Source organism: Sorex araneus, chromosome 2, assembly GCF_027595985.1.
Source record: "Sorex araneus isolate mSorAra2 chromosome 2, mSorAra2.pri, whole genome shotgun sequence".
Classification (NCBI taxonomy): Eukaryota; Metazoa; Chordata; class Mammalia; order Eulipotyphla; family Soricidae; genus Sorex; species Sorex araneus.
In genome coordinates this window covers 271,285,234-271,308,966 of record NC_073303.1, presented here as the reverse complement: position 1 = coordinate 271,308,966, position 23,733 = coordinate 271,285,234, and the positions used below count along the sequence as shown (strand labels likewise).

Sequence of the window (23,733 nt, the reverse complement as noted above, 5' to 3'; positions counted from 1 at the left end):
ACCGTCCCCCCCCCTTGATGAATGGGAGCAGGGGGAGGCGTCACGTGCCGCCGACGCGGCCGCCCATTGGCGCGCGCGCGCTCCCCCCGCCCGCGGCCGCCGGGCCGACGGAGGGCGCCGAGGCGCCGCGCAACGCTCATTGGCCCGCCCGCCTCATCAATCCCAGGTATTGTAAAGCGCTTGACATCCCCTTTTGACAAACAGGGCTGCCAGGAGTAGCAACTTTTTTTTTTTTTAGCCAAATTTTTTCCCTCTTCTCAAGAAAAAAAAAATAGGGGGGAAAGAGGGGAGGGGGAGGCCCACGATTCCTTTTTCTCTTCTTTTCAGTCTCAGGCATCCCCGCTCCCGCTCCCGCGCCCCGCGCCTCTCGCCCCGCATCTCCCACCACCCCGCCCCGAGGCTCCGGGTCGCTCGTTCGGTCTCGGTGTCGGTCCCTCGCGGCTCGTCCTTGCTCAGACCCGCTCGCCGCCGAGCGCTGAGCGACTCGGGCCGGCCGCGAGGGCTGGAGGCGGGGATGGGGCCGGTCAGCGCGACGAAGGCACTTCCAGAATGTCCCGATTCAGCAACTTTCTTTTCTTTCTTTTCCCCTCTCCCCCCCCCAACCCCTCCTCGCCCTCACCCCCTTCAAGGGCAGCAAAGGAGGCTTTTGTTATTTGCTCCTTTTGAAGTTTGCTTGCCTCGGCCCTCGTCCCCTCCTGTTTATAATTTAAGATCTCGGGAGCGCTCGGCCAACTCTCACTCTCTTTGCAAGAAATGGGATTTCTCTCGAAAACCCGATACCTCCATGTTCTCACTTTTATCGAGTCCATCAGGCTGCCCACAGCCCCCTCCCCACGCCCAGCAAAATTGATCCGCGTAGAAATAAATAAGTACAGGTGCCGGGGAGCCCTGAACTTTCCAGATTATTGAGGTTTGGGCTTTGGGAATCAAACTGGAAACACTGTCGATTTTTTTTCTTTTTCCCCCTCTTGTGTTATTCTTCTCTTTTCTCCCTTTTTCCCTCCCCTCGCCCGTCTGCGCCCCCCACTCACCAGCCCCCTCCCCTCGCTCTCCTGTTCCCACCCCACAGGCCCTTTTCATTCAGGTAAAACTGTAAATTTCCCAACGAGCCATTGTTCTTGGGGACTGCTGAAAGCTCCCGAGAAATTCCAAATACTTTTTTGGTATTTAAATCCCCGATAGATAGGACCAATGTAAATTTTGTGACATTCAAACCTTTTCTAGTTCACAAATCAGTCACCCTTGTCACAGTTATTGAAATCCCGCAACTCGCCACACCAGGACGGTGGAAAAAGCGGGCGCGGTCTTTGTTGCCGACCAGGCTTTTGATCGCCAGAGAAAATTTACTTACCTTCAGATGAGTGAGCAGAAAAAGAAATAACACTCCCTTTGATTTAGTTAGGAAAATGCAGACATTTGGATTCAGTGCAAACATACAACACTCGCTTGTTTTCGCGATGCAGCCCTCGATTAACCTGTCCCTGCCCAGCGCAAAGTCTATTCAACAACTGCGCGTAGTTGCTTTTTGTCCCGTCCACAAAGAGCCATTGACTATATATTAAAATGATTGTTGAAAGGTAGAGAAGTATGGCACTTAAAAGCAGGGGGAAAAATCCTTGTGACTCAATCAATTAAGGCGAGCAACATTTATGCATTTCAAAAAAAATTGCATGCGGACGGATGGATGGGGGTGGGGGGTGCGAGGGAAGAAGGTTGTATTTCTCCACGGCTCTGTTTCAAACCCAGCATCCCGGGCCCAGGGTTGAGTTGGAGCGTCTGCATATTCATTAGGTCTAATTATTTTCTAGTAAGGAAAACACAAAAAGCCAAGAGTCGGAATCCTTCAATTTGCCCTTTGTTCCTAACTTCATTTGGCTTCTTGCAGCTGAATCAGAGCCCTAAACTCTTTGCTCAGACAAAGAGACCTCAACTCATCCTGCCACAGGCGGCCCCCGTTAGGAAACTCACCGATGCCCAGGCGAAAGGAAAAGGAAAATGAATATTTTTGCCCAGTCACTGGGCATGGGCGGCCGGAGGATGGCCGGGTCAGCGACGGGCGCTCCTGCCTCTCTGCCTTTCAGCTCTGTTCATCGACTAGGCTCTCCTTGGGGGTTGCTGAACTCAGCTGCCCTTTTCCTGGCTTCTCCTGGCTCCAAATTCGACTTAGGTATCTGGGATGGTTTCCCGGTGTCTGCAGGGACCCTGCCGAGCTTGTTGGGCTGGGGAGTAGAAATGAGAGAGAGAGAGAAAGAGAAAGAAAGAAAGAAAGAAAGAAAGAAAGAAAGAAAGAAAGAAAGAAAGAAAGAAAGAAAGAAAGAAAGAAAGAAAGAAAGAAAGAAAGAAAGAAAGAAAGAAAGAAAGAAAAGAAAGAAAGAAAAAGAAAATAGGTTCTCTTCCAGCAACAAGTCTCAGCACAACCCTCTTCGCCAACTTAAATTGGACCCAGGATGGCAAAGGGAGAGAAAGAGCTGGAGCTGGAGGGATGGAGGGTTTGGGGCTTTAAGGTGTGTGTGTGTGTTGTGGTTTTTTTTTTTTTTTGCAATATAGATTCTACACTTTGTTCCCAAAAAGATATATCAGAGCCACTCAGTCTCTTCTGCTGCCCTACAAAGGGAAGTGGGATGCCACCGCATCTACAGATTGGGAAAACCTTCTCGGCAAGGAGAAGTTTGCTCTGCAGGCAGCGCGCGTTCTCACTAGAGAGAAAAAAAAATATTGAACCCACCTTGCCAGCCTTTCAAAAAAAAAAAAAGCAAGGGAGGGGACCTGAGGGGGGAGGGTGGTAGCCGTTGGGAGAGAGGGAGGGAAAATAATTCTTCAAAACCGGAAAAAAAAGTCCATCTTCGCCACTCCAGCCCGTGGAACATCCAAGGGGGGACGTTGACAAGAGGGTATTTTTAGGAAAGGCGTCCGAATATCCAGGGTAAGAGTGAATGTGAGAGGGAAAAAAAAAAGTTGTGGGTTGTAGAAGTTCTCAAGAGGGATTTGCAGCGCTCTCTGCAGGGAAGGCAAGCGGCTCCAGTTCAAAGGCACACACACCAACGTGACACATAAGCCATTAAAATATCATCCTGACGGCTCATTTCTGCTTCATCATACATTCCCTAACTGCTCCCCGAAAGCTGGAAAAGGAGAAATGAAGGATGACCGCCTTGCTGGAACCACCCAGGAGAGGCTGCGAGGGGGCTTGGGGTCCCCCTTCAGCCACCCCAAAGTGATGTGCTGAAATGAGGCGCTCCGGGCAACAGGTGGAGTGGGGTAAGTGTGTGAGTCCAGGGGGGGGGCCACGACAGGCGCGGCCTGTTCCCCCAGGAGCGGGGCTGCAAGTGCCCAGGCCAGAGACACCCAACCCCACTGGGGGGTGGGGGGAAGGCCCGGCTCCGCTCTTTCCCCACTCCCCTCCCTCCTTAGCCCCCCAACCACGGGGACAGGCGCCACCCCACGGACACAGAGAGGCGGAGGGGGGTCCTTCCGCCCAGGGGCGTCGCTGGAGACGAGTCCATGCCCTCCTCCCAGGAGAGGGGGGCAAGGGGGCAAAGGGGACCCCCGCCCCCGCACCACCCGGCCTGCCCTCCCCTCCTTGTAAACTGCCCGGCTGCCCCACGGGGGCCACGAGCAAGGGGAGTCGCGGCCCAGAGCTGCCCTGCAGCGCTGCCAGCGCCCCCTCCGCCGCCGTCGGGTGCCCCGAGGGAGACCGAGGGCGGGGGGGCGGGGGGACCCGGACGCCCCCTCCTTCCGGGGCCCCAGGCGCGGAGCTAGTGATCTGGCCGCACGAGGACGTGACTTCCCGGCCCCGACCCGCCGGCGGGCCGCTCTCGGCTTGGTCGCCGGATCCGGCGCCGGCGCCGCCCGAGCTGCACCCCGCAGCCCCTCGGCCTGCCCGCCGCCCCGGCCGGCTGGCCGTGGGCTCGAACCCCGGCGCGCTCGCTTCAGAACGCCCAGCGGAGAGAAAGAACGGCTTTCTAGGGGTGCAGGCTGCAGCTGCCTGCGTTCTAGGCTACTCCCCTAGACTCCCAGGGACCCTGGAAGGGAGGGAGCCGTGAGGGAGGCGGGGAGAGGGTCCAGGAGGACCAAGGACTCCGCCCGGGGCTGGTTGACGCAGGGCCCAGGGGGACAGCCGAGAGCCAGCCCGGCCTAAGAAGGGATTAGGGGCGCCGGAGGGCTGCATCTCCGCCGCTTCGCCTGCAGGCAACCCCCCCTTTGGGCGCCAAGGTCGTCATTTGTCCCCTCTCTGGCAGCCCTGGCCTCAGCGCGACCCTGGAGCAGGCACCACCTCCAGCTGCCCGCAGGTTGGGGATGGCAGTGACAGGAACTGGTACAGGGGTCAGGCTGGTCCTCTGGAAGCCAGATGACAGACTCTGGCCTTCAGTCCTGAGCGGGTGGGGCACCCCCCTCCAGGGTCCCTTCCTGCAGGGACTCATCATCGCTGAGCATCCCACCCCAACTTCCAGTGCTTGGGGGCAGGGTGGAGGGCAGCCAGGGAAGTTTCCAGTGCCACTGGCATCCCCCAGGTCGGGGCAGGGGCAGCTTTCTAAGGGGGGCTTGCCACCAGCCCCCCAGGGCCCAGACCAACACCTCCTGGCTCTGCGGTGCAGGGGCACTTTGGGGAGAAATCAGCCTCTGAAGACGCTTTGCGGCCTTGGGGACTGAAGTCTGACCTCTGACCTCAATCGGGTCTCCTCTGCCCCGTGACCCCACAGCAGGCAGCCTCAGTGTCCCTCCCAGCGCTGCCCCCCCCTCCAGGATAACCCATGTCTTTTGCATATACCCACCAGCCCTCTCTCTCCTCCCCCTAGCACAGTCACTGGGGGCCTTGGCACTCTTTCTGCTCCTTCAGGAGCAGAGCTGGGCAGAGCTGCTGGCTGGCGAGTCAGTGGGTGAGACAGGTATGAGCAGCTGAAACAGGAGAAATCATTGGGAGGGGAGAGGGAGCCCAAGCAGAGGAGACTTTGGGGGGGGACTGCGGATCCCAGGTTGCTGTGGCTCTCAGGTCCAGTGATTCGGGGCAGCTTCCAGCCTGCCCACTGCATCCCTGCAGCAAGCCCTGCCTTACTTACTAAGAGGGGAATCGGAGTTTGCTCCAAGGACAAGCCATTTCCCCCATTCCTGCTCCAGCCTACAGTGTGAGAACGGCTGCTCAAGGCAGCTCTGGGGCCCCGTGGCCTGCCCACGTCCAGCAACTGTGTACCTGGGGACAGGAATTGTCCACGCACAAAACATGGCCAAGACCCAGGGTAGGAGTTGCCCAGGCTTTGTCAAAAAAGGGGGAATCTCGGGCAGCTTTGTGGGTGGACAGAATTCCCTGGGGAAACTCACACCCCTTTCCCTCCAAAGCGAAAAAGAAAATTCTATTAGTTCCAACCAACCAGGACTTTTCCCGTGCCAGACATCCTGCCATGAGGAAATTTTAGAGCGAGGACGCCCAGCATGCCGCCCTTCTGTGGGGATGCAAACTTGGGCCTCCTTTCTTTCCTGGCTGGTGCCGGGAAAGAGCTTATTACCTCTGGGGACTGATGCCTCTTGGTTAGAAAGAATTGAAAATAAATAAAACCCTCTGGGAAAAGGTGAGTCTACCCCCCCCCCCCCCGCCACTTCTCAGGCCGGGATCTATGAGAGAAGGGAGCAGAAGGGAGGTATGTGGGGGGGGACACCCAAGCTTGTCTCTGCTGAGGTGGGGATGGAGGGGGTTGGGGAAATCATTTAGCAAAGAGCCCTAGAAAGCCTTTGAGATAACAGAGTCCCACTTGGATTTGGCCTGAGGTTCAACAAGTTAAATAACTGCTTGTTCTGTGGGCTGGAGTGTCAGGACAGGCAGACATCGTCAATGACAGAAGGGCCGACCGTGTTTGTCCGACCTTTTCAATGACTGCTTGTCTTTCTAGGCCACACTGAGGGTTGGGCTGGGTGGATCGCTTCTGTTTATCTGCTCCACTGCCTTTAGCCTCGCCTAACAGATGCAGAGGTCAGCCAGGACAAGAAGATAGAAAGAATATATCTCTCCTCCACCCTCCACCCCTAACCGGGTGGATGTTAATATTAATTTCTAGAAACCAAATAGTGATGGCTTCCTAATGAATCTGCAGGGAAGAAGTGATGTGAAGATTAGGGATCTCTCACCACTTTGACAGAACAAGATCCACAAAGAAGACCTTCTCTCAGCTCCAACACTTAGAACTCCATTTGTAACCTGCTTGCCTCCTACAGGACACCCAGCCCTTCTCATGACATTCTCACTGGAATTGGTTCATAATCTTCAAGAAAATAATGGGGGGGGGGTATGGTTTCAATGCAACTAATTGCATATGTAGAAGTCAGAGATATTTGAATACTAACAGGCTGAGCTGGGAGTTAATTCTGTTCGAAAGGCAAAACAACAAATGAGTTTCAGGTTTCAAAGACCTCTAGTTTGGGAAATAGTAATATGCATATACATATGCATATATGTGTGTGTATATATGTACTACCATGGATAGATTAATTTGCAATATATTGGGGCAGTTCCCAAAGGAATCCTCCTAGCTCATCCCCAGTTTTGAAAGTGGTCAAGGGAAGACTAAAATGCTTCTCAGATCAACCTTTGCTTTTGTGCCTAGAGTCAGTCAGGTCACAGGATCTTTCTTTCTAGGCACATATAAAGTTGTCTAACTTGTGACTCTTCCTTTTGTCTTCCCCAACAGTCTCAACATTAGAAAATGAGATACAAGACTTCCTTGGTGATGAGGAAACGGTTCCGGCTTTACCGAAACGCCCTGAAAGACGCAAGTAAGTTAAAGCCCTCTTTTGAATACTGACTGGTTTGCTGGAGTGGAGTTTTGAAGGAGGGAGTTTTATTTTGTCATTTGGTCATGCTGCATTGTGTGTTTGGGGTTGTCCCCGAGTTGTGATGTAAACTTAGAGCAGTATCTATAGAGGTTTGATGCGTCCACACACAAATCAGCAACATATAGTCCCACCAGCAGCCGGCCGATCCCTTTCCATGCCTACTCATCTGGATGCTCTAGAATTAATATTTGACGACTCTCTCATCGAAACAACCACCTCTGACCTTCCGCAGTTCCACTGTCACATTATTCTATGACATACTCATCTTGAATTCATTTCCGGGCGATTTGATTGGAATGAGGTTTGACATGTATTGGTTTCCATGAAAGGAGCAGACTTTGATCTTGGTGATGGGGTTTACATGATAGGCATCATCTTAACCAGGGACACCAGCCTTCTGCAATGTGGCAGCCAAGACATTCCCACAATGTGGTTTCTGAAACAGAGTGACTGACAGCTGCTCAGTCAGGAATACCTTCATTGTGAAGAATTTAATTTGATATTCCATTTGGAATAAGCATATGATTTAGGGTTGGGTGTTTCCCCTTCCAGGCCTATAGCTTCCTCATTTCAAGGACACCACCAGCTGACACGGTGCCTCCAAGGTGTTGCCTTAGTGATAGGAAGAGCAGCCTTCTTAACAGAAGTTAAATGGGCAGCTAAAAAACATGGCTCTCTTCTGTTATTTGGGATTGGGGGGGGGTGTGATTTGATGGCAGAATTCTCCAGAGAGATGTGGCTATTATGCAAATTCAGTTGTTTTGATTCCTCTGTGCTCTTCTGGAAGCGCCTCTATCCATGTTGCTTAATCTTATCAAAAAGATATTCTATTGAACCGATACTTGGAAATTTCATTTCTGTCCAAGTATATTCATATTTCCTTTCATGCTCAGTCCCATTAATGCTGATTAAAGCCTAAACTTCCAGAGCAGAGAGGAGAAATATCCTCCTTTATCTCCAAAATCCTGATAGGTCTCATCTCCTTTGTGCAATTTGGGCTTGCACATACGGCAGGCTTTTGGGGTTTAAGTGATTCTTTTTTAAAAACTAGAGACAACCTCTCACTCCAGGAATTCTGGAATCTGTCTGCGAATAGCCTCAGAAAGAGATCTGCCCCTTGCTTGGGTGGTAACCTACCAGAAACAGGCAGGAAGGAATAGGACAAGTGACCTCAGGTCTCAGTGCAGCCTGTTCAGGCAGCAATGCTGTTCTGGGCCAGGCTCTGAACGGTGCCCCTCAGTTTGGGGGGATCCTGCCCTGGCTTGAATTGCAGCAGAATTTAACATTGTTTAAAGGGTTCAGGGAAAAGTAGCCCAACTAGTCATCTGAAATCTCCTCCCAATCTCTCTTTCCCAAGTGAGAAGACAGTCTAATTTCTCTATGGTAGGACGAAAAAGTCATTTGAGTGTAAATTTTCATGGACCTTGTTGGAGCAAGCAAAGATGGGTAGGACATGTTCCTAACTATTAGAGGGATATGTGGGATCCAGTGGTGCAATGTTCTACTGACAGACCCCCATGGAAGCCCCCAGTGCTTTGTTGGCCTCTGTTGAAGACTTTTGGGCTGCAGAATGGGTCTCTTCTCTGCAAAACAAGCAGAATGGCAGATTGAACAATGCTAACCCCAGCAAGGTTAGGTATGTAATGTTCCAGCCACCCTGTGGTGTTGGGGGTAAGTGTTGGTCACTTTCTGAAAGGAAAATTCTGAGTGAATTTTCTCCCTTCCTCTGCCCACCCACTCAATAGACCCTGAAACCTTGGACTCCAGGCTCCCTAAGCCCTAGGAGACTCAGAGGAGCTGACACAGAGTGAAATATGCTTCCCTGACAGTAGTGGCCCGCCTGCCATCTGTGATTAGCCTGATACTGCTTTGGGGGTGGATTTCAGGGCCATGCCTTGAACTCCCTTATATAATCACCCACTGTCCCCTGTCTATAACTATTAGCAGATGAAATGGATGTTTCCCTTCCTCTCCGTGTCCCTGGGGAAATGTCCTCTGGGAGAATGCCTGGTCCCATTGCTGTGTTTAGCCAATGGAGGTGAGAAACCCATAGCTCCTAGGGTCAAGACAGGATCTTTAGTGCCTACAGCTCCAACCCCCGCCCCCCACCCCCTGCCCCACTCCAAGGCAACTCACAAAGCATCTACCCAGAATGGGTCCAGATGTTTTCAGTGCTTCAAGGGAAGACTGCATCTGGGAAGGAGCTTCATGGGGCCAGGAGAATTTGGCTGAATCAGATGTATCTGCCTTTTCATTGTTGGCACACACAGTCATACACATGTTTAAAGCTTTCCAGGGGTAATATTTGTGAGATAAATTGTGCAGTGCATTAACAGTCTGGGTGTTTTTTTTTTTGTTCTTTTTTTTTTCTTGCTTCCCATTCATAGAGCCCATGAAATCCATGCTTTGCATTCAGGAACTCCACAAACATGGGTGGGAAATACTGACTTTTTATTTTCAACACCTTCTGGGGGAGCTAGTATTGCTTCTATGACAAGTGTGGGCCCCTGGCTTCACCAAACTTCTACAGGGGGGAAAGGCAAAAGAAAATTCAACGCCCCAGTTATTTGTTGTTTTTTAGTTGCAAAGGAGGGTCTATTACGAATCTATGTGTGAGGGGCTCCGTTTCTGTGCCACCCAGTTTGAATAGAAGCCAGAGTGGATGGTGGGTCTGACACACATTCTGACCAGTAGCCTCAAGGGGGGAATGCCACGCTCTCATTGAGGGATGGAGGCAGAAGATGGGTTGGTTGCTACTGGAGTTTTCTGAGTTCTGTGTAGAGGGATGCTCAGGAGAAATGAGTGGTCAAGGCACCCAGAGAGGATCATACTTGGTTGTGTTGTGTTTGTGTGTGTGTGTGTGTGTGTGTGATCTTCTGAGCCCTTCATGGGGCTCAGTTCAGACTGCACTAGGGAAGAGTCATTCAACAGACACCTGACTGAAGGGGAGCGTTGGAGCCCCCCCACCCTGAGATTTGGGCTTCCTCCAGAGAGCTGCTTGAATGGCGGGGAGGGAAAACTGCAGGCCGCAGGCCCAGACAGGAGGCCCAGTGGAGAGAAAGTGAGAGGGAAAGACGAAAGGAGGCAAAGGCACCAAGTCTAGTCTCAACACTGCTGGAGGAACCCTTGTCACCTCGGTTTCAACAGCAGAAGGGGTGCGGCTGTCAAATGCTCTCCTTCAGTTTCTTTTAAAACGGCGCTAAGCAGCAGCTATTGGTGGTGTTTCTTAAGCTCTTCCGCTGGAGAAGCAGAAAGACCAGGACTTGTCAATGCCCAGGGAAATTGTTGAGGAAGTTAATCCCTAGTGAGAATGCCGCCGTGAGCAGGGAACAATGCGCTAAATGAGGAGAGTCTCAAAGAATCTGCCAACCATTCTAAATAAGTTAATTATTTTTAAACGTGTAAAAAGAAACTTTTATTTTCCGACGAACCAAGGTAGAAGAGGATGTCTGGGTTCTTGGGATGGGCTGGGGCAACTCCATTCCACCCTCACGGGCTCACCGGGTCTTTGACCCAAGCCCCCAAAATTTCACTTAAAAAAAATAATCTCAAATCCTTCTGGACTTTGGGGGCATTCAAGCCCACCGCTAGGGAGGCCCGGGTATTTAGGCTGCGACTTTCCACTCGACAGCAAGACAAGAGCTGGGAGGCCTCAGGCCCTTTTTAAAAAGAGCTCCCGGGCGGGACAGCCAGTCCCAGCCGGCCACCTCGAACAAAGGACACTGGCGTGTCTGCCACACCCGGCCGGGGCAGAACCAGGGATTTCTCCCGCCGGTCCCCCCATACCCAGCTAGCGTAGATCCTGCACCGGGCGGACTGACAGCGCCGCGTTCTCGGTCGCTCCAACCCGCCCAGAGCCGGGAGAGCCGCGGTCACTCTCTCCAGGGGCCGGGCCCAGACAACAAGTGGCCGGGACGGGCGTAGAAGGGAACCCCAAGTTTCCTCCCTCGAGGCTCCGGCGGGGGCCGGCGGGGTGAGGGTGGAAGCTATTCAGAGCGGGGACCTCGGGGTGGTAGAGGGAGACCCCGGGGCTGAGGACCCGCTCCGGGCCGCGCGCTCCTCGCCTTTGTTTTCCAGGCTCTCTCGGCCCGCGCCTGTTCCCTGTTCGGTGCGCTGCGGTCTGCGGCCCGGGCCCGCTCGGGAGGGCGGTGCGGGTTCGGGGCCAGCCTCCCCCCTCGCAGGTCCTCACTGCCATTCAGCACCCCCCACCCAGCCTCCCGCTCCGGGCAAGGCGGGATTCTGGGGTTGGCGCCCGGTACCCGGAGCAGAAGCGGGCGGCGAAGTAGGAAGGGTGGGATTGGGGAAAAGGTAGGGGGAAGGCGAAAAGGATCCCAGTGGGGAGGAGACCCAGTGTACCTAGGGGGGGTCGGGGAGAGGAGGGGGGCGTCGGCGGAGGAGGAGGCGGCAGACTAGACCTTTTGGAAAGCGAGAAAAGACAATTAAACGCCCCCGCGGCCCCCGGCTGCCCGTTCGGGGGGCTCCCGCCGGCCCTCGCCGCCTCCTCGCGCCTCCGGGCCCAGGACGCCCGCGGGGCGCTCATCAGCCACCCCGGCAGGGTCGGCCGCCGGGGCGCCCCGGGACGCTTCGGCCGCGCACCACCCGCTTTTTCCGAGGTGGCGCGGGGCGCCGGCCCAGGGATCCACCCCGCTTTCGGGGACCGGAGGGGGCGGGCGCGCCCGAGAGGAGAAAAGCAACCGTGCCCGGGTCAGAGCGCATGAGCAGTGGATTCGGGGGTGGGGTGGGGGAGAGCTAACGGTAGGGGGGAGGGGGAACGAGCGCGCGTGTGTCTGTGCGTGTGTGCGCGCGTGTCTGTGCCCGCGCGCGCGCGCGCCCGCCTGCGCCGGGACCTGTCATCGCTGACGTCGGGCCGGGCCGCGGGCCAATCGGCGACCCGGGCGATTGTTCCTCTCGGCGGGCCCCGGCCGCGGCCCCGAGTCTCTATTCACTTCTTGACGCGCCCCGCTGCTGCCTGGGCAGCGGCCGGGATTTCAAGTAGGCACGAACGATCGACAGGCAGAGGCGGCGCGAGGGAGGGGCGAGGCGCGGCCCCAAACTTGGAGGGGAAAAGGGAAAGGAAAAACAACAACAACAATAACAACCAAAAAAAAAGAAAAAAAAATTTTGCGGAGTTGTGTGTGTGTTTGTGGTGGGGGTGTGTGTGGTGGTTCCTCCCGGTTTCCCACCGTCAGGTGACGTTGGCGTGAGCCCCCCCGCGAGGTGCGGAGCTTCGGGGAGCCGGGGCCGAGCTGCCGCGGGGCGCAGCAATGAAGCTCTCCGGCCGGGCGCACCGTGGGCACCACCTGTGCCCATCACCTTCCACCTCCGTCCCTCCGTCCCCCCGCTGGACGCCGCCATCCCCCTCGAGGGCGCAGGCCAGGCTGCTCCTCGGGACCAGGACCAGGCGCCCCCCCGCCCCTCCCCGGCGACCCTCAGACTCGCACTGCGCACCCCGCTGGCCCTGGCCCCCGCCCCACTGTCGCGGCCCCTCTCCGGCTCCCGGCGCGCCGGGGGTCCGGTACCCAGCCGACGGCCCAGGCACACGGCCTCGCGCGCTCCTCCCGAGCTGCCGCTGCAGCCCGAGGGCTCTCGGCTCCCGCGCTGGGCGTCTCAGAGGCAGGGGCGGCGGGCCCGGGCCGGACCTGACCCCCAGCCCCGTTTCCGAGGCCCGGGGGCACGCGGAGGCCCCGGCACCCCGTTCTCACGCGCGCTGTTTGTCTCGACAACAGGTAGCAGCGCCGGGCACCATGGCCCCCAGCTCGCGGCGGCCTCCAGCCCGTCGGTGTTCCCGGGCCTGCACGAGCAGCCGCCGCAGGCGTCCCCCAGCGGCACTCTGAACGGACTCCTGCGTCTGGGGCTCCCCGGAGACATGTACGCGCGGCCCGAACCCTTCGCGCCGCCGGGGCCGGTGGCCCGCAGCGACGCCCTGGCAGCCGCCGCCGCCCTGCACGGCTACGGGGGCATGAACCTGACCGTGAACCTCGGCGCGCCCCACGGCCCCGGCGCCTTCTTCCGCTACATGCGCCAGCCCATCAAGCAGGAGCTCATCTGCAAGTGGCTGGCGGGCGACGGCCCCGCGGCCCCGCGCCTCTGCTCCAAAACTTTCAGCACCATGCACGAGCTGGTCACGCACGTCACCGTGGAGCACGTCGGCGGCCCCGAGCAGGCCAACCACATCTGCTTCTGGGAGGAGTGTCCGCGCCAGGGCAAGCCCTTTAAAGCCAAATACAAACTGGTCAACCACATTCGCGTGCACACGGGCGAGAAGCCCTTCCCCTGTCCGTTCCCGGGGTGTGGGAAGGTCTTTGCTAGATCAGAAAATCTCAAAATACACAAAAGAACTCACACAGGTCAGTATTCTGTACTGTCTGTCTCCTTCGGACACTGGGGGTTGGGGGACCAGGAGGCCTCTTCCCGACCCCCCTGGGCTGGTTTTTCTCAAGTTCCACAGGAGGGGGATGGGTATGTGTGTGTGTGCGGTGGGGGGAGTGTTTCCTCGAACCAAGTCCATAAAGTGTTAATTATAACTTTCTATTCTTAGACTCACGGGTTTTTCCCGAGGCTGTGTGTGGAGGAAAGCACAAGATTTCTGCAGGGAGGGTGGGGTAGGGGTGGGAGGACGTGTGTGTGCGCGCGCGCGCGCGCGCGCGCGTGCTTGGGTGTCTATGAAAATGTGGGCTCCCTGCTGATTTTAAGGCATTTATTTGAGCTCTTTCAAATGTCACCCTTCCCCAAAGTACTCAAGCCAGAGAGAGTTGTCTAACTTTCTCGGTCCCGTTGGGATCTTTGGGGATCATTCTTCCACCAGTCAGCCTGGCAACCTGATGGTCATCTAAGCCTGAAAGCAGAGAACCCTTATCAGCCCTACCTAAGGATTTGGGGGCCCCACAGGGCTCAATTTGATCCCCTTTTTTGAGCTTTCCTGATCCTACTCTTTGGGGTATGACAAACCCTCCCTTTTTGTTTGAGCTGAGACCCCAAGGAGACTCACCCACCTTAAATGTCATTTACCGAGCTGTTAAGCGAAATGGGGACATGTGTCAACCACATCTGTTAGTTCTAGTTAACAGAAAGAAAAGAAACTCCTCCTGTACCCGCCCCCAGCAGCCCGCACACTGGAACTCCTCTGGCCAGGAGCGTCTCTAATTAATGCAATTGCAAGGAGAAAGTTTTCACACTTCCCAGAACAGCCTGTGAAGTTACATTAATTAGTTTAGCAGCCAAAGTAGTACCGCCTTAGCTAGGGTTTTCTCGCACCTCCAACCTCCCCCCCCCCCCCCCCCCCGCCAATTTCAGGTTGAAGAAACCAAGATCTCCCTCCCCCGTTTGGGGGAGGGCAGGGAGAAAAGTGAAATCCATTCCAGTTGGTGTTCCCCTTCTATTTCCTGGTGCTGCTCTGCCTGACCTCCCTTCGTGGTGGAAACATCAGCCTTCAGAGTTACAGAATGCCGCAGGCTTGGCCCCGCCCTCTCCCCCAAACCCTGTATTCTAGGGGACAGGGCACTGGACACTTAGAGGCCAGACCAAAGTCCATTTTCCATTAGTCAACTTTATTTTCGGAATCTTTCTGGAAATGCAAGTTTCCATCCGCTGTTTTCTGGATCCACCTCCCCCCTTCTTGCAGCATCTTCCCCCCCTGCCCCCCCTGTTTTATATATAGGGGGAGGGAGCAAACAGGGGGCTCTGATTGATCCCTGCTGGCAGGCCCCACAGTTCTGGACTGGCCACCGTGTGCGCACACGCATGAAGGTAGCCGAGGACTCACCAGCCAGGGAAGGAACTCATTTTTAATGACAGGGGGTTTTTAAACAAACAAACTTTTACTGCTCTTTGCCGGCCTACTGTTTGAAGTCTGTGAAGCAGAAAATGGTTAAATTCTTGGTGCAATCGACCTACAGCAGAGAAGTGAGTTGAGTGCGCCAGGACTGGCTCAGGTTTGCATCTATTCAGGACAGAAGCCTAAGTGCCTCCTTCCCACTGGCGGTCCTCATTCATTACCGCTGGAGTTAGGGGGGATCTCCAGAGTCTTGCTTGCTTCCGCCGTTCCCTCCACCTCCACCCTCCCCCGCCCCCCGCCCAGTAATGAAAAAAAAAAGGGGGAACCCAACAAAATGTTTCTCAAATGGCAATAGACCTCACTACAAATTATTCATGAAGACAGTTCTCGATTCAACAGGAAAATAATTGCCTTTTCAAATATTAATGGCGTTGCCTTTCCTCAGTCGCAGAAGCGTGAATAGGAGCCGGAGCCGATTTCTCCAGCGTGGCGATGCTCGGAGACCCGGGTTCCTGGCCTGGCTGGAGGCAGAGACCCTCAGACCACTCGAAAGAGTTCACTCTGTGGTGGTCACAGCCAGCCCAGAACAGGGTGCCCAAGTAAGGGACCCCTCAGCAAGGCCGCACCTTCCCTGTCGGAAGGGGACAGAGAGAGAAAGAGAGAGGGAGAGATATCGGCCAGCAAGCGCTAACCTAACTACTCCTCGTGGCCCAACTTTGTGTGAGCTGGCATAGGCCTCACCAGTCCCTGAGCTCACTGAGAGGACTCCCAGCCTGTCCCCACTCGGTCCCCAGGGCCAAGCCAACCCAGGAGAATTTCAGGACCCTGGCTCACGCCTGCCTTGACCCAAGGCGCAGTGCCGAGGCTGAGTGGGAGGGAGAGGACCAGGGCTTTGTGTCTAGAGGAGTGACGGTGGTGGTGGCTAATGTCAGCCAAACAGTCGCAGGGGCCAGCAGCAACGGGCCAGCAGCGGGCGGGGGCCGGGGGAGCAGCCTTACTTGACCCTGTCTGGCCAGGACAGTTCAGGCAACCAAAACGCCCTCCCTGCCCTGCGTCTTAGTCTGTTCCTCCTCTGGGCGGAACCCCTTGTTTCTGTTTCCTGGGGGTGTCGAAGGAGGTGCCCCTAGACGGGCTAAGTGTGTGGAGAACTGTTGGAGGGAGCCCGGGGAAATGGATCTCCAATTCATTCTCAAACTCCTCTGTCTTTGCAGCAAATCTTCTTCTTCTTCTTTTTCTTTCTTTCTTTTTTTTTTTTTTGCAGGCCCTGAAATGCATGGTTTTGTTAATGATTTTAAGAAGGAAGGAAGGAAGGAAGGAAGGAAGGAAGGAAGGAAGGAAGGAAGGAAGGAAGGAAGGAAGGAAGGAAGGAAGATTGATTTTAATTTTGCACGCCAACGGGGATCAGAGGGGATAAAACGAGGGGACACTGATTTATTCTGCATCTTTTTTCGTATTAAAAAAAAAATGGTGCCGGTGTCCAGGGAAATGGCGAAAGTTCGTAACAGCAAGTCTCAGGAAAGGCCGCGTGGGCTGGAGCCGTGAGCTCCAACCCCGCTGCAGGGCCGAGGTGAAAACGCGGTGCAAACCTCTGCGTCGGCCGGGGCCTCAGAAGGGCCGGGCCGCGGGGCTTTGTGTGTTCAAACCTGCCCCCCGAGCGCCCTGCTTTCCTGGGCGCGGCGGGAGAGCGGACCACAAAGGCCAGCAGCCCTGCATCCTCTCTGACTGCCAGGCGCTCGGTAGCGGTCCCCGCAGCCCAGGGCTCCGGCGGCATCCGTTTGTTTAACGCTCCTAGAACGGTTCCTCCCTCCTCCCCGCCGCATCTGCAGCTCCAGCAGCCACCTGGGCTTCCGGCTTCTCGGGGGGCCTTTTGTGCCCCCCAAACGCCAGCGAATCCTGAGGCGGTGAGCTCCCCGCTCGCGGGCCGGAGCCCGGCCAACGCTTACGCCCTAACGTGCGCTCGCGTCTTCCCGCGGTTCCCCCCGGGCGTGGCATCACCGCTCCGGGCCCCTTGCCGACCCTCCGGGCTGCGCGCTCGCCCTCGGGGCCAGGCCGGCTGTGCTCCAGGCTGCGATGGCGCGAGAGGCCTGTGAGCCTGCGGGGCCGGGGGTCTCGGGCCCCCCGTATCCAGGCGTGGGTGGTCTGCTCGGGCCGCCGACCGGCCGAGTCTCCCCGAGGCCGCTGGAGCGGCGGCATCCAGGGCTCCCGAGCGCGCGCGGAGCCCGGACGGTTTAGGCAGGACGGGAAGAAGGCTGCTAAGTGCTTGCCCTCGGGGGGTCGAAGGGAAGGCAGGGAAGGGGGAGGGGGCTCCGTGTCCTGTTAAAAAAAAAATCGCCTGGGAAATGAATCATCGCTCAGGATTCCTTTCCCGGCGACGGCTCGGATCCAGGTCCTGGCACACGCCGGGGGCTTCAGACCGCGCGGCCGAAAAGCAGCCCAGCGCCTTGGGCTTTTGTGCAGAAAACCATCCCCCCCGAAAAAAAAAGAAAAACCTCCTTGGGGAAGCGACTGGGGCCGTGCCGGGGTGTGTGGGGGTGTCCGGAGGGGCGCAGGGCCGAGACGTGGAGGTTCCTGCTCGGCGCTGGGGCGCCCGGGGAGGACCCCCTGGAGGCCGACAAACGGGGGGTGGTGTGGGGAGGAGGAAGCAGGCTTGTCCGGGACGGGCAGGCGACTGAGATGGAGTCGTGGTCGCTCCTCCTACCCCTACCCCACCCCCCCCACCAGCCCGGGACAGGGGGAGGGGGAGGCGCGCCCGAGGGACTCCGGGGGGCGCGCGCCGAGAAGGGCTGTGTGTGGGGGGGTGGCGCAGAGGCCGCGGGAGAGCGTTGGTGCTGATGGGGTGACGGCAGAGGCCGGGGTGGCCGCGCCGGCCCCCACCCCCACCCCCACCCCGGCGCGAATAACGTCTGTGCGTTGCCTCCTCCAGGGGAGAAGCCCTTCAAGTGCGAGTTCGCGGGCTGCGAGCGGCGCTTCGCCAACAGCAGCGACCGCAAGAAGCACTCGCACGTGCACACGAGCGATAAGCCCTACACGTGCAAAGTGCGCGGCTGCGACAAGTGCTACACGCACCCCAGCTCCCTGCGCAAGCACATGAAGGTGCACGGGCGCTCGCCGCCGCCGCCCAGCTCCGGCTACGACTCGGCCCCGCCGTCCGCCCTCGTGTCGCCCTCGTCCGACTTCGGCCGCGAGCCCCCGGCGGCCTCCTCGGCGGCGGCGGCGGCGGCGGCGGCGGCGCGTGGGGGCGCCGACCTGAGCGAATGGTACGTGTGTGAGGGCGCGGGTCCCGCCGCAGGTGCCCCCCGAGCCCCGCGCCCGCGTTCCTCGCTGAGACTCGGGCGCTGAGGCCTGAGAGAGGAGCCTGGGTGGAAGGAAGGAAGGAAGGAAGGAAGGAAGGAAGGAAGGAAGGAAGGAAGGAAGGAAGGAAGGAAGGAAGGAAGGAAGGAAGGAAGGAAGGAAGGAAGGAAGGAAGATGCTGCTATATAATTCCCCATATACTTAGCTATTTAAAAGCTAAGGTGCCACATTAATTCCACAATCAGATCCAGCACCCCCTCTACACACACACACACACACACACACACACACACACACACACACTCACTCACTCACTCACTCACTCAGTTCCTGGCCTGGTGGCATGAAACTAGTGGGGCTAAAAGGGGACAGACCGAAGTGGGTGTAAAACCTCATTCGGAGAGTTTCTGTGTAATTTTGGTAACTGCAGGTGGCCACAGTGAGACCACAAGGCCCCTCTGGTTCCCCGAAAGGAAAACGTTCTTCTCCAGGCCTGGGTAACCCCCACTTCCCTTCCCAGCCCCCAGCGACAGCCTCAGGGGATGTGCCAGTTGCAAAAGTGGCCAAAGGAATTTCCCAATCCTTCCAGTCTTCCCCTTGTGCTGCCTCTGCTTCTTTGGGTGCCCTGCAATCCCCCTGCCGTCCCCCAACGCCCCTTTGAAACAACAACACACAGAGTCCCAGACTCCTTGGTTGCCAACCACTTTGAGAGATGAGGTGAGCTGGAGGGGAGATCCCAGAAGACCCCTCTTCCCTGGATCCCACGCCCCTCTCTCTCCCACACCAGCCAACCCTGCACCCAGCCCTGGTCCTTTGCCCCAGAAGCATTATATAGGTGGGGCAGGGGGTGAGTCCAAAAGAGCAGGAAATGGAGACAAAAGTGAGCTGCTGGGGCTGTAGGGTTCAATTTGGGGAGGTCTCCCTGGCCAGGCACTGGCTTCCACTCTGGCCCGGTAGCATGCACTTGGGTGCAGATGGATCTATGACGTCACTAGACTGAGGACTAGGTGACAGTGGCTGGGTGAATCCTGTCAACTGGGTGATGGTCTTTGTCAACAGTTGCACAGTATTGGTCTTAATTGTAAAAGAGGGTGTGTGTGGGGGGGGTCAGGAGATGAATTGCATAATAAATGTCTCGAAGGAAACACCCAGTGGGTCTAAACTGAATTGTGTATTTGCTCTTCCTGTCCCAGATCCCCAGAAAAAGAGCCCCATATCGGGGGCAGGGGCAAGAAGGTTGTGGCAATCCTTCCCAAGTGTATGTGTGTGTTTGGGGGCCAGGGGGTGTTGTAATTAGATGTGTTTCCACCTCTGCAGGGAGGTCGGATTGCCCCCCACATCCCACCTTCCTCACTAAGATTTGAAGCTCACACCCAGACATGCAAGGGAAAGTAAACAGGCAAGTGCAGAGGGGCTCCTGCTGCCAGAATTTGGAGGTAGCAGGGGTGCAGGATTCCCACGAGGGGGAGCCTCCCTCTCCACGCACCCCCTCCCCACCTCCAGCTCAACTTTAAAAGTGGGGTCCAGCCAGCGGGTCTCTGGGCTGGCCCTCTGGTGGGCAGGCGGCCATGTCTGGCTCCCTGAACCCCTTAATAAAACACCCCCCCACCCTGGAGCCTCCCACATCCACGGAGGTTATATTTCCCGAGTGGAACGGGGCTGACATTTCTGTTCACATGGAGCAAACCTGAGTCCCCCAAAAATGCATTGCCAGTAATCGCATGCCTGGTAGCGGGGCTGGCCAGCTTCCTCCACCTTCCTGTCCCCAAACACACACAGTAGGGGCCAGCAAACGGTTCCTCCCCATGGGTCAGTTCCCACCCCACGGCCAAGGTGCCAGCGGCATCTGGGAAAGTTGCGGCCTCTGACGGCGTTGAACCCCCGCCTCCTCCCCCCCACCCCCCTGCCCCGCGCCCACCCTCTCCCCCCACCCTGCGCTCGGGGTAGGGGGCTCGCTTCTTTTTCTGCCCGGGGGTGGAGGGGTGGGGGGGCTTTGCCTCCCATCCCCTCACCCCCACCCCGGCTCGTCCCAAATCATGAAATAAAATAAAAAATGTTTGGCCGGCCACTAATCGCCTTTAATTTTTCATTTGCTTGTTACAGATGTCCAGTGCGTCGCTCGCAAGGTAATCTCTCCGGGCGCAGCTGAGCGCCCGCATCCCGCGCCGGCCACATCAAAGCGCCCGCGCACAAAGCAACGTTTCTTCGCCACGGCGCATCTTCATGGTAAGTTAGGATTTCTATGGCAATGGGCGAGTCGCACTGAAATCCTGAAAGGCCGAGCCTGGAGCCCGTCCAGGCTTTTCATTAAGGACATAATATTTACGTCTAACAGGCCTTTTTTCTTGTGTATACAAGTATATATTTTTGTTTGACGCGGACTAAATCATTTTCATTTAATTTCCGGTAAACAAAACCCACGCGAATGGGCACTTGTTCCCGATCATAATAAAAATGGATGATAATGCGAGGGGAAGAAAAGAGCCGCCTGAACCGCCGCCCGGCCCTTTGTTTCTGCTTTTCTGCGGTGATCAGAGGGCGCATTTGGGTTTGATGGCGAGTTTCTAAAGGCGAGGAAATGGTTTGTAAGAGGGGAAAGAAAAGGAGAAAGGTCTAATCAAGCTCGGGTTGTTCAAAGAGTCGGGTTTTGGGGTTGAAAGTGTGAGTTGGACGCTGCATCAGCACGCTGCGTTAGGCTCGTCATGGAAATGTGCGCGCAGCGCGGTCTCTTCAAAGCCGACACACTTCGCCGCAGACACTCTATTAAGATACATTTGCGCTGACCTTTGCTTTCACGCCATTTAATACTGTCACCGCGCGCTTCGGCACAGACTTCCTCCCTAGGACCTGCCTCTCCCGCCTTTCGGGGTTCACCCGGCTCTCCGATGGAGGGGCTGGGGGTGGGGAGGGGGTGCGCTTTCAGGACCGGGAGGAGCCGGCTCCGGAGAATTCTTGACTGCGTCCCCAGTGAGGTCCCAGGGTCAGGAGTAAGGAACTGGGGGGTGGGGTGGGGGGGGGCGGGCAACCTCAGCAGTTTCACAAATGAGCAGCCCCAGCTGTTGGGGGGGAGGGGGGGCAGAGCGGAGGATCCCCGATCTCAGGCCGGCTGGGGAGCACTGACTTAGAAAGGGGAGCAAAAACGAGCCCTCCTGGGTCAACCAGGGGTTCAGCGTTGGGGACAGTGACATTCTGGCCCCCAGCGCAATCCAAGCCTCCATCCCAGGAGTCTCCCTAACCCCCAAATTTGTTTTCCCCCAGAGTGGGGGTGTTTGATAACCCCCAGGCCAGGACTGGCCCTGGGCGCGATTTTAAACGCCCAAGGCCAAGGGGATAGGAAAGAAAGATGGCAAGAAAGTTAGAAGTCCATGTTCCCTTAATTGTCTTGTTGTTTATTTTATCCAAGTACCCCAGTGAATAGGGGAAAAATAAACATGGTGGAAAAAAATCAAACAGTGGAGTCTTCTTTAGTGCTAGTCCTTGTGGTTGAATAAAAAGGATGGTCCGGTTTCTATTGAGCTGAGAGATCTTTGAAGTGGGGGTTATTATCTGAGACATTCCTGCTTGTCGTCCTAACAACGCTGATGAAACGTAAAACGTTCTTTGTCAGCGATTTGTTCTCCTCGCTGTCAAACTCCCCCTGCTCCGTTAGTTTCAAACCGTTTCTAAAGAGATAAAAATCAAACTTTTTTTTTTAGAAAAAATTAAAAGAGGCAAACTCTACTAGCTGATAACTTTAGGAATCAGTCCTGCTAAGGGAAAACAAGAACACCAAACCAAAATAATAATAATAACAATAATAATAATAAGGCAGAGAGCTGGGGCCTGGGGTCTGTGGAGGTGAGCAGATGTGGAGGGCCTGGGCTTAGCTCTGGGATCTGGGGGAGGTTTCTAAGAAGGTAAGTGCAGGCAGAGACTCTGAACTCCAAGCCTATGTTGTGCCCACTTCTCCCGCCTCAGTCCCTCCAAGTCCCCTCTCTCTCATCGGCATCCTCTTGGGACTCCTTGAGCTTCCAATATTCTTCTTGCCCAGGATGCTTGGAACTAAGGCTTCAGCCAAGCGATGGTTAATATTTCCTGCTCCTCAAAGACAATCTTTGCTAAAAATAGGCCCATTGTGTGTTCCTTCCCACTAGCTGCAATCAGCCAGCCCTTTCTGCCATTAATAGAAAGGAGAGGTGGCTGGAGGGGGAGAGACATTTTAATACTTTCCTGTTTTCTTCGGAAGCTTGGCAATTGGGGCTCAGGAGATTCTGTCTACAAGATAATGACCCCCCAGTGCATGCCAGTGCCCCTTTCCACCCACACGTGTGTGTGCAGTTCTTTACTTTATATTGTGCCCAGGGAAGAAACTTCCACCCTGTCCAGCTGTCCCCCCAGTCTCCAAGTTTTCAAGGTGGTTTAAAAAAAAGCCAAAAAAAATACCCAAGGTTGTTCCAGCTTCCCCCCTCACCCCCTGTGTGTTGAATAAATGATTTGTAAAGAAGTTTCCCCAAGCTGTAACCCATGCTGTTATTATAGTTGCTACAAAATGTTGTATCTTATATTGATTTTTATTTGTTTACTGGAGGTCCCCATATGTTTGTTTATATCGCTAATTTATGGGAAAATGTAATGATTGTAATGAATGTGAATTATACAGACAGGCAAATGTTTTGTAACCATAATTCACACGTACAAAAAAAAAAGCAAAAGCAAAAAAAAAATCCCTGATTGAAACCTTACACACTCTCCCCTCACTGTGCTTTTTCATCAGCCCCTTAGCATCCTTAAACTGTGATCTAACTTGAAAGAAGAAAAAAGTTGTTATGTATTTGACTAAAGTGATTGTCAATGAGCACCTAGTTGAAAGCCCTGGTTTCATCATTGCTGTAAATATGTACAAATGAACTGAGATCTGTGATTCTTTTCCCTCTAAAGATCTTTGTGTACATGGAGATCCATTTTGCTACTTTCTTTGGAAATAAATGATGTCATGTCTCCCTTCCTCTTTTGCATCCGACTGGCCTGTTATTGCTTCACATTTTAGGGGTTCGGGGGAGAAACTCAGGTTCCTTAGACCCTCTGTGCTAGAGGCCCTCACAGAAACATCTAGTGGTCATCTTGAAGGAGAACCCCTTGAGGAAGCTCAGTGTCACCCCAGAAATCCTGGTACTCATCAGCAGACTTCCATTCGGTAAAGGGGCTCTGTCATTTAGAAAAGGCTGTCTTTTAGGGCTCCCAATCCCCACCACCACCCCACCGCACCGTGCACCCTCTGATCTGGAACAGGGAGGTTGAGAGTGGCAGAAATAAAGTTTCCTGGAAGGAGGTGCTGAGGAAGGATCAGGGGGGTGAGGTTGCCCATGGGGGTCTTCCTGTGGTTTTTCTCTATTCAGACCTCAGACCTCAGGGTTCCTTTCTCCAGCTGCCCACGACAAGCCCTAAGGCTTTTCTTTTCCCTGGACTGGACCCAGCATCTTCCCAGATTTGAGCATTCCCCCACCCCCAGGGGTGCACTGGGGTTGGGGGTTAGGGGTTTTTCTCTGATCCAGCTACTGCCGAGTTGATTCCAGTACCTAACAGCTTTGGAGGCATCAGGATCAACAAATTCATCTTCTACCTCCAAGGTCCACTCACCCCCATCACATCACTGGGTAGAGCCAGCAGTTCCCTTTAAGGGGAGGAGAGTTGGTTCCTGTGGGGTGGAGGGCTTTCTCCTGGGATGCTAGGGTGAAGTTATTTCTCTGAGGAATCAGTTCAAGAGCAAGCGCTGCAGTGCCACAGAGAGAGTTGGGGGGAAGGAACCCCAAGGACACCACGGATATAAAAAAAGTGGGGCCACTGGGAGCAAGGGGGGGACTGGGAGC

The 23,733-nt window shown here is 55.6% G+C and overlaps 1 protein-coding gene across 5 annotated transcripts; it reads left to right on the top strand.

The window, feature by feature from the left end:
- The first annotated feature begins 56 nt into the window (after positions 1 to 56).
- Positions 57 to 22,866, top strand: ZIC4 (Zic family member 4). Of its 5 annotated transcripts, XM_055126348.1 has the most exons (6): positions 57 to 166; positions 3,123 to 3,258; positions 6,678 to 6,762; positions 12,549 to 13,169; positions 17,520 to 17,853; positions 19,991 to 22,866. In XM_055126348.1, coding segments are annotated over exons 3-6 (1,026 nt in total). In that variant the 5' UTR covers positions 57 to 166; positions 3,123 to 3,258; positions 6,678 to 6,692; the 3' UTR covers positions 19,992 to 22,866. The 5 variants fall into 5 exon arrangements, with proteins under 5 accessions (XP_054982323.1, XP_054982327.1, XP_054982325.1 ...); XM_055126352.1 differs by lacking the exon at positions 3,123 to 3,258 and having other exon boundaries at positions 105 to 166; XM_055126350.1 differs by lacking the exons at positions 57 to 166; positions 3,123 to 3,258 and adding an exon at positions 4,811 to 4,886.
- Positions 22,867 to 23,733: the final 867 nt, after the last annotated feature.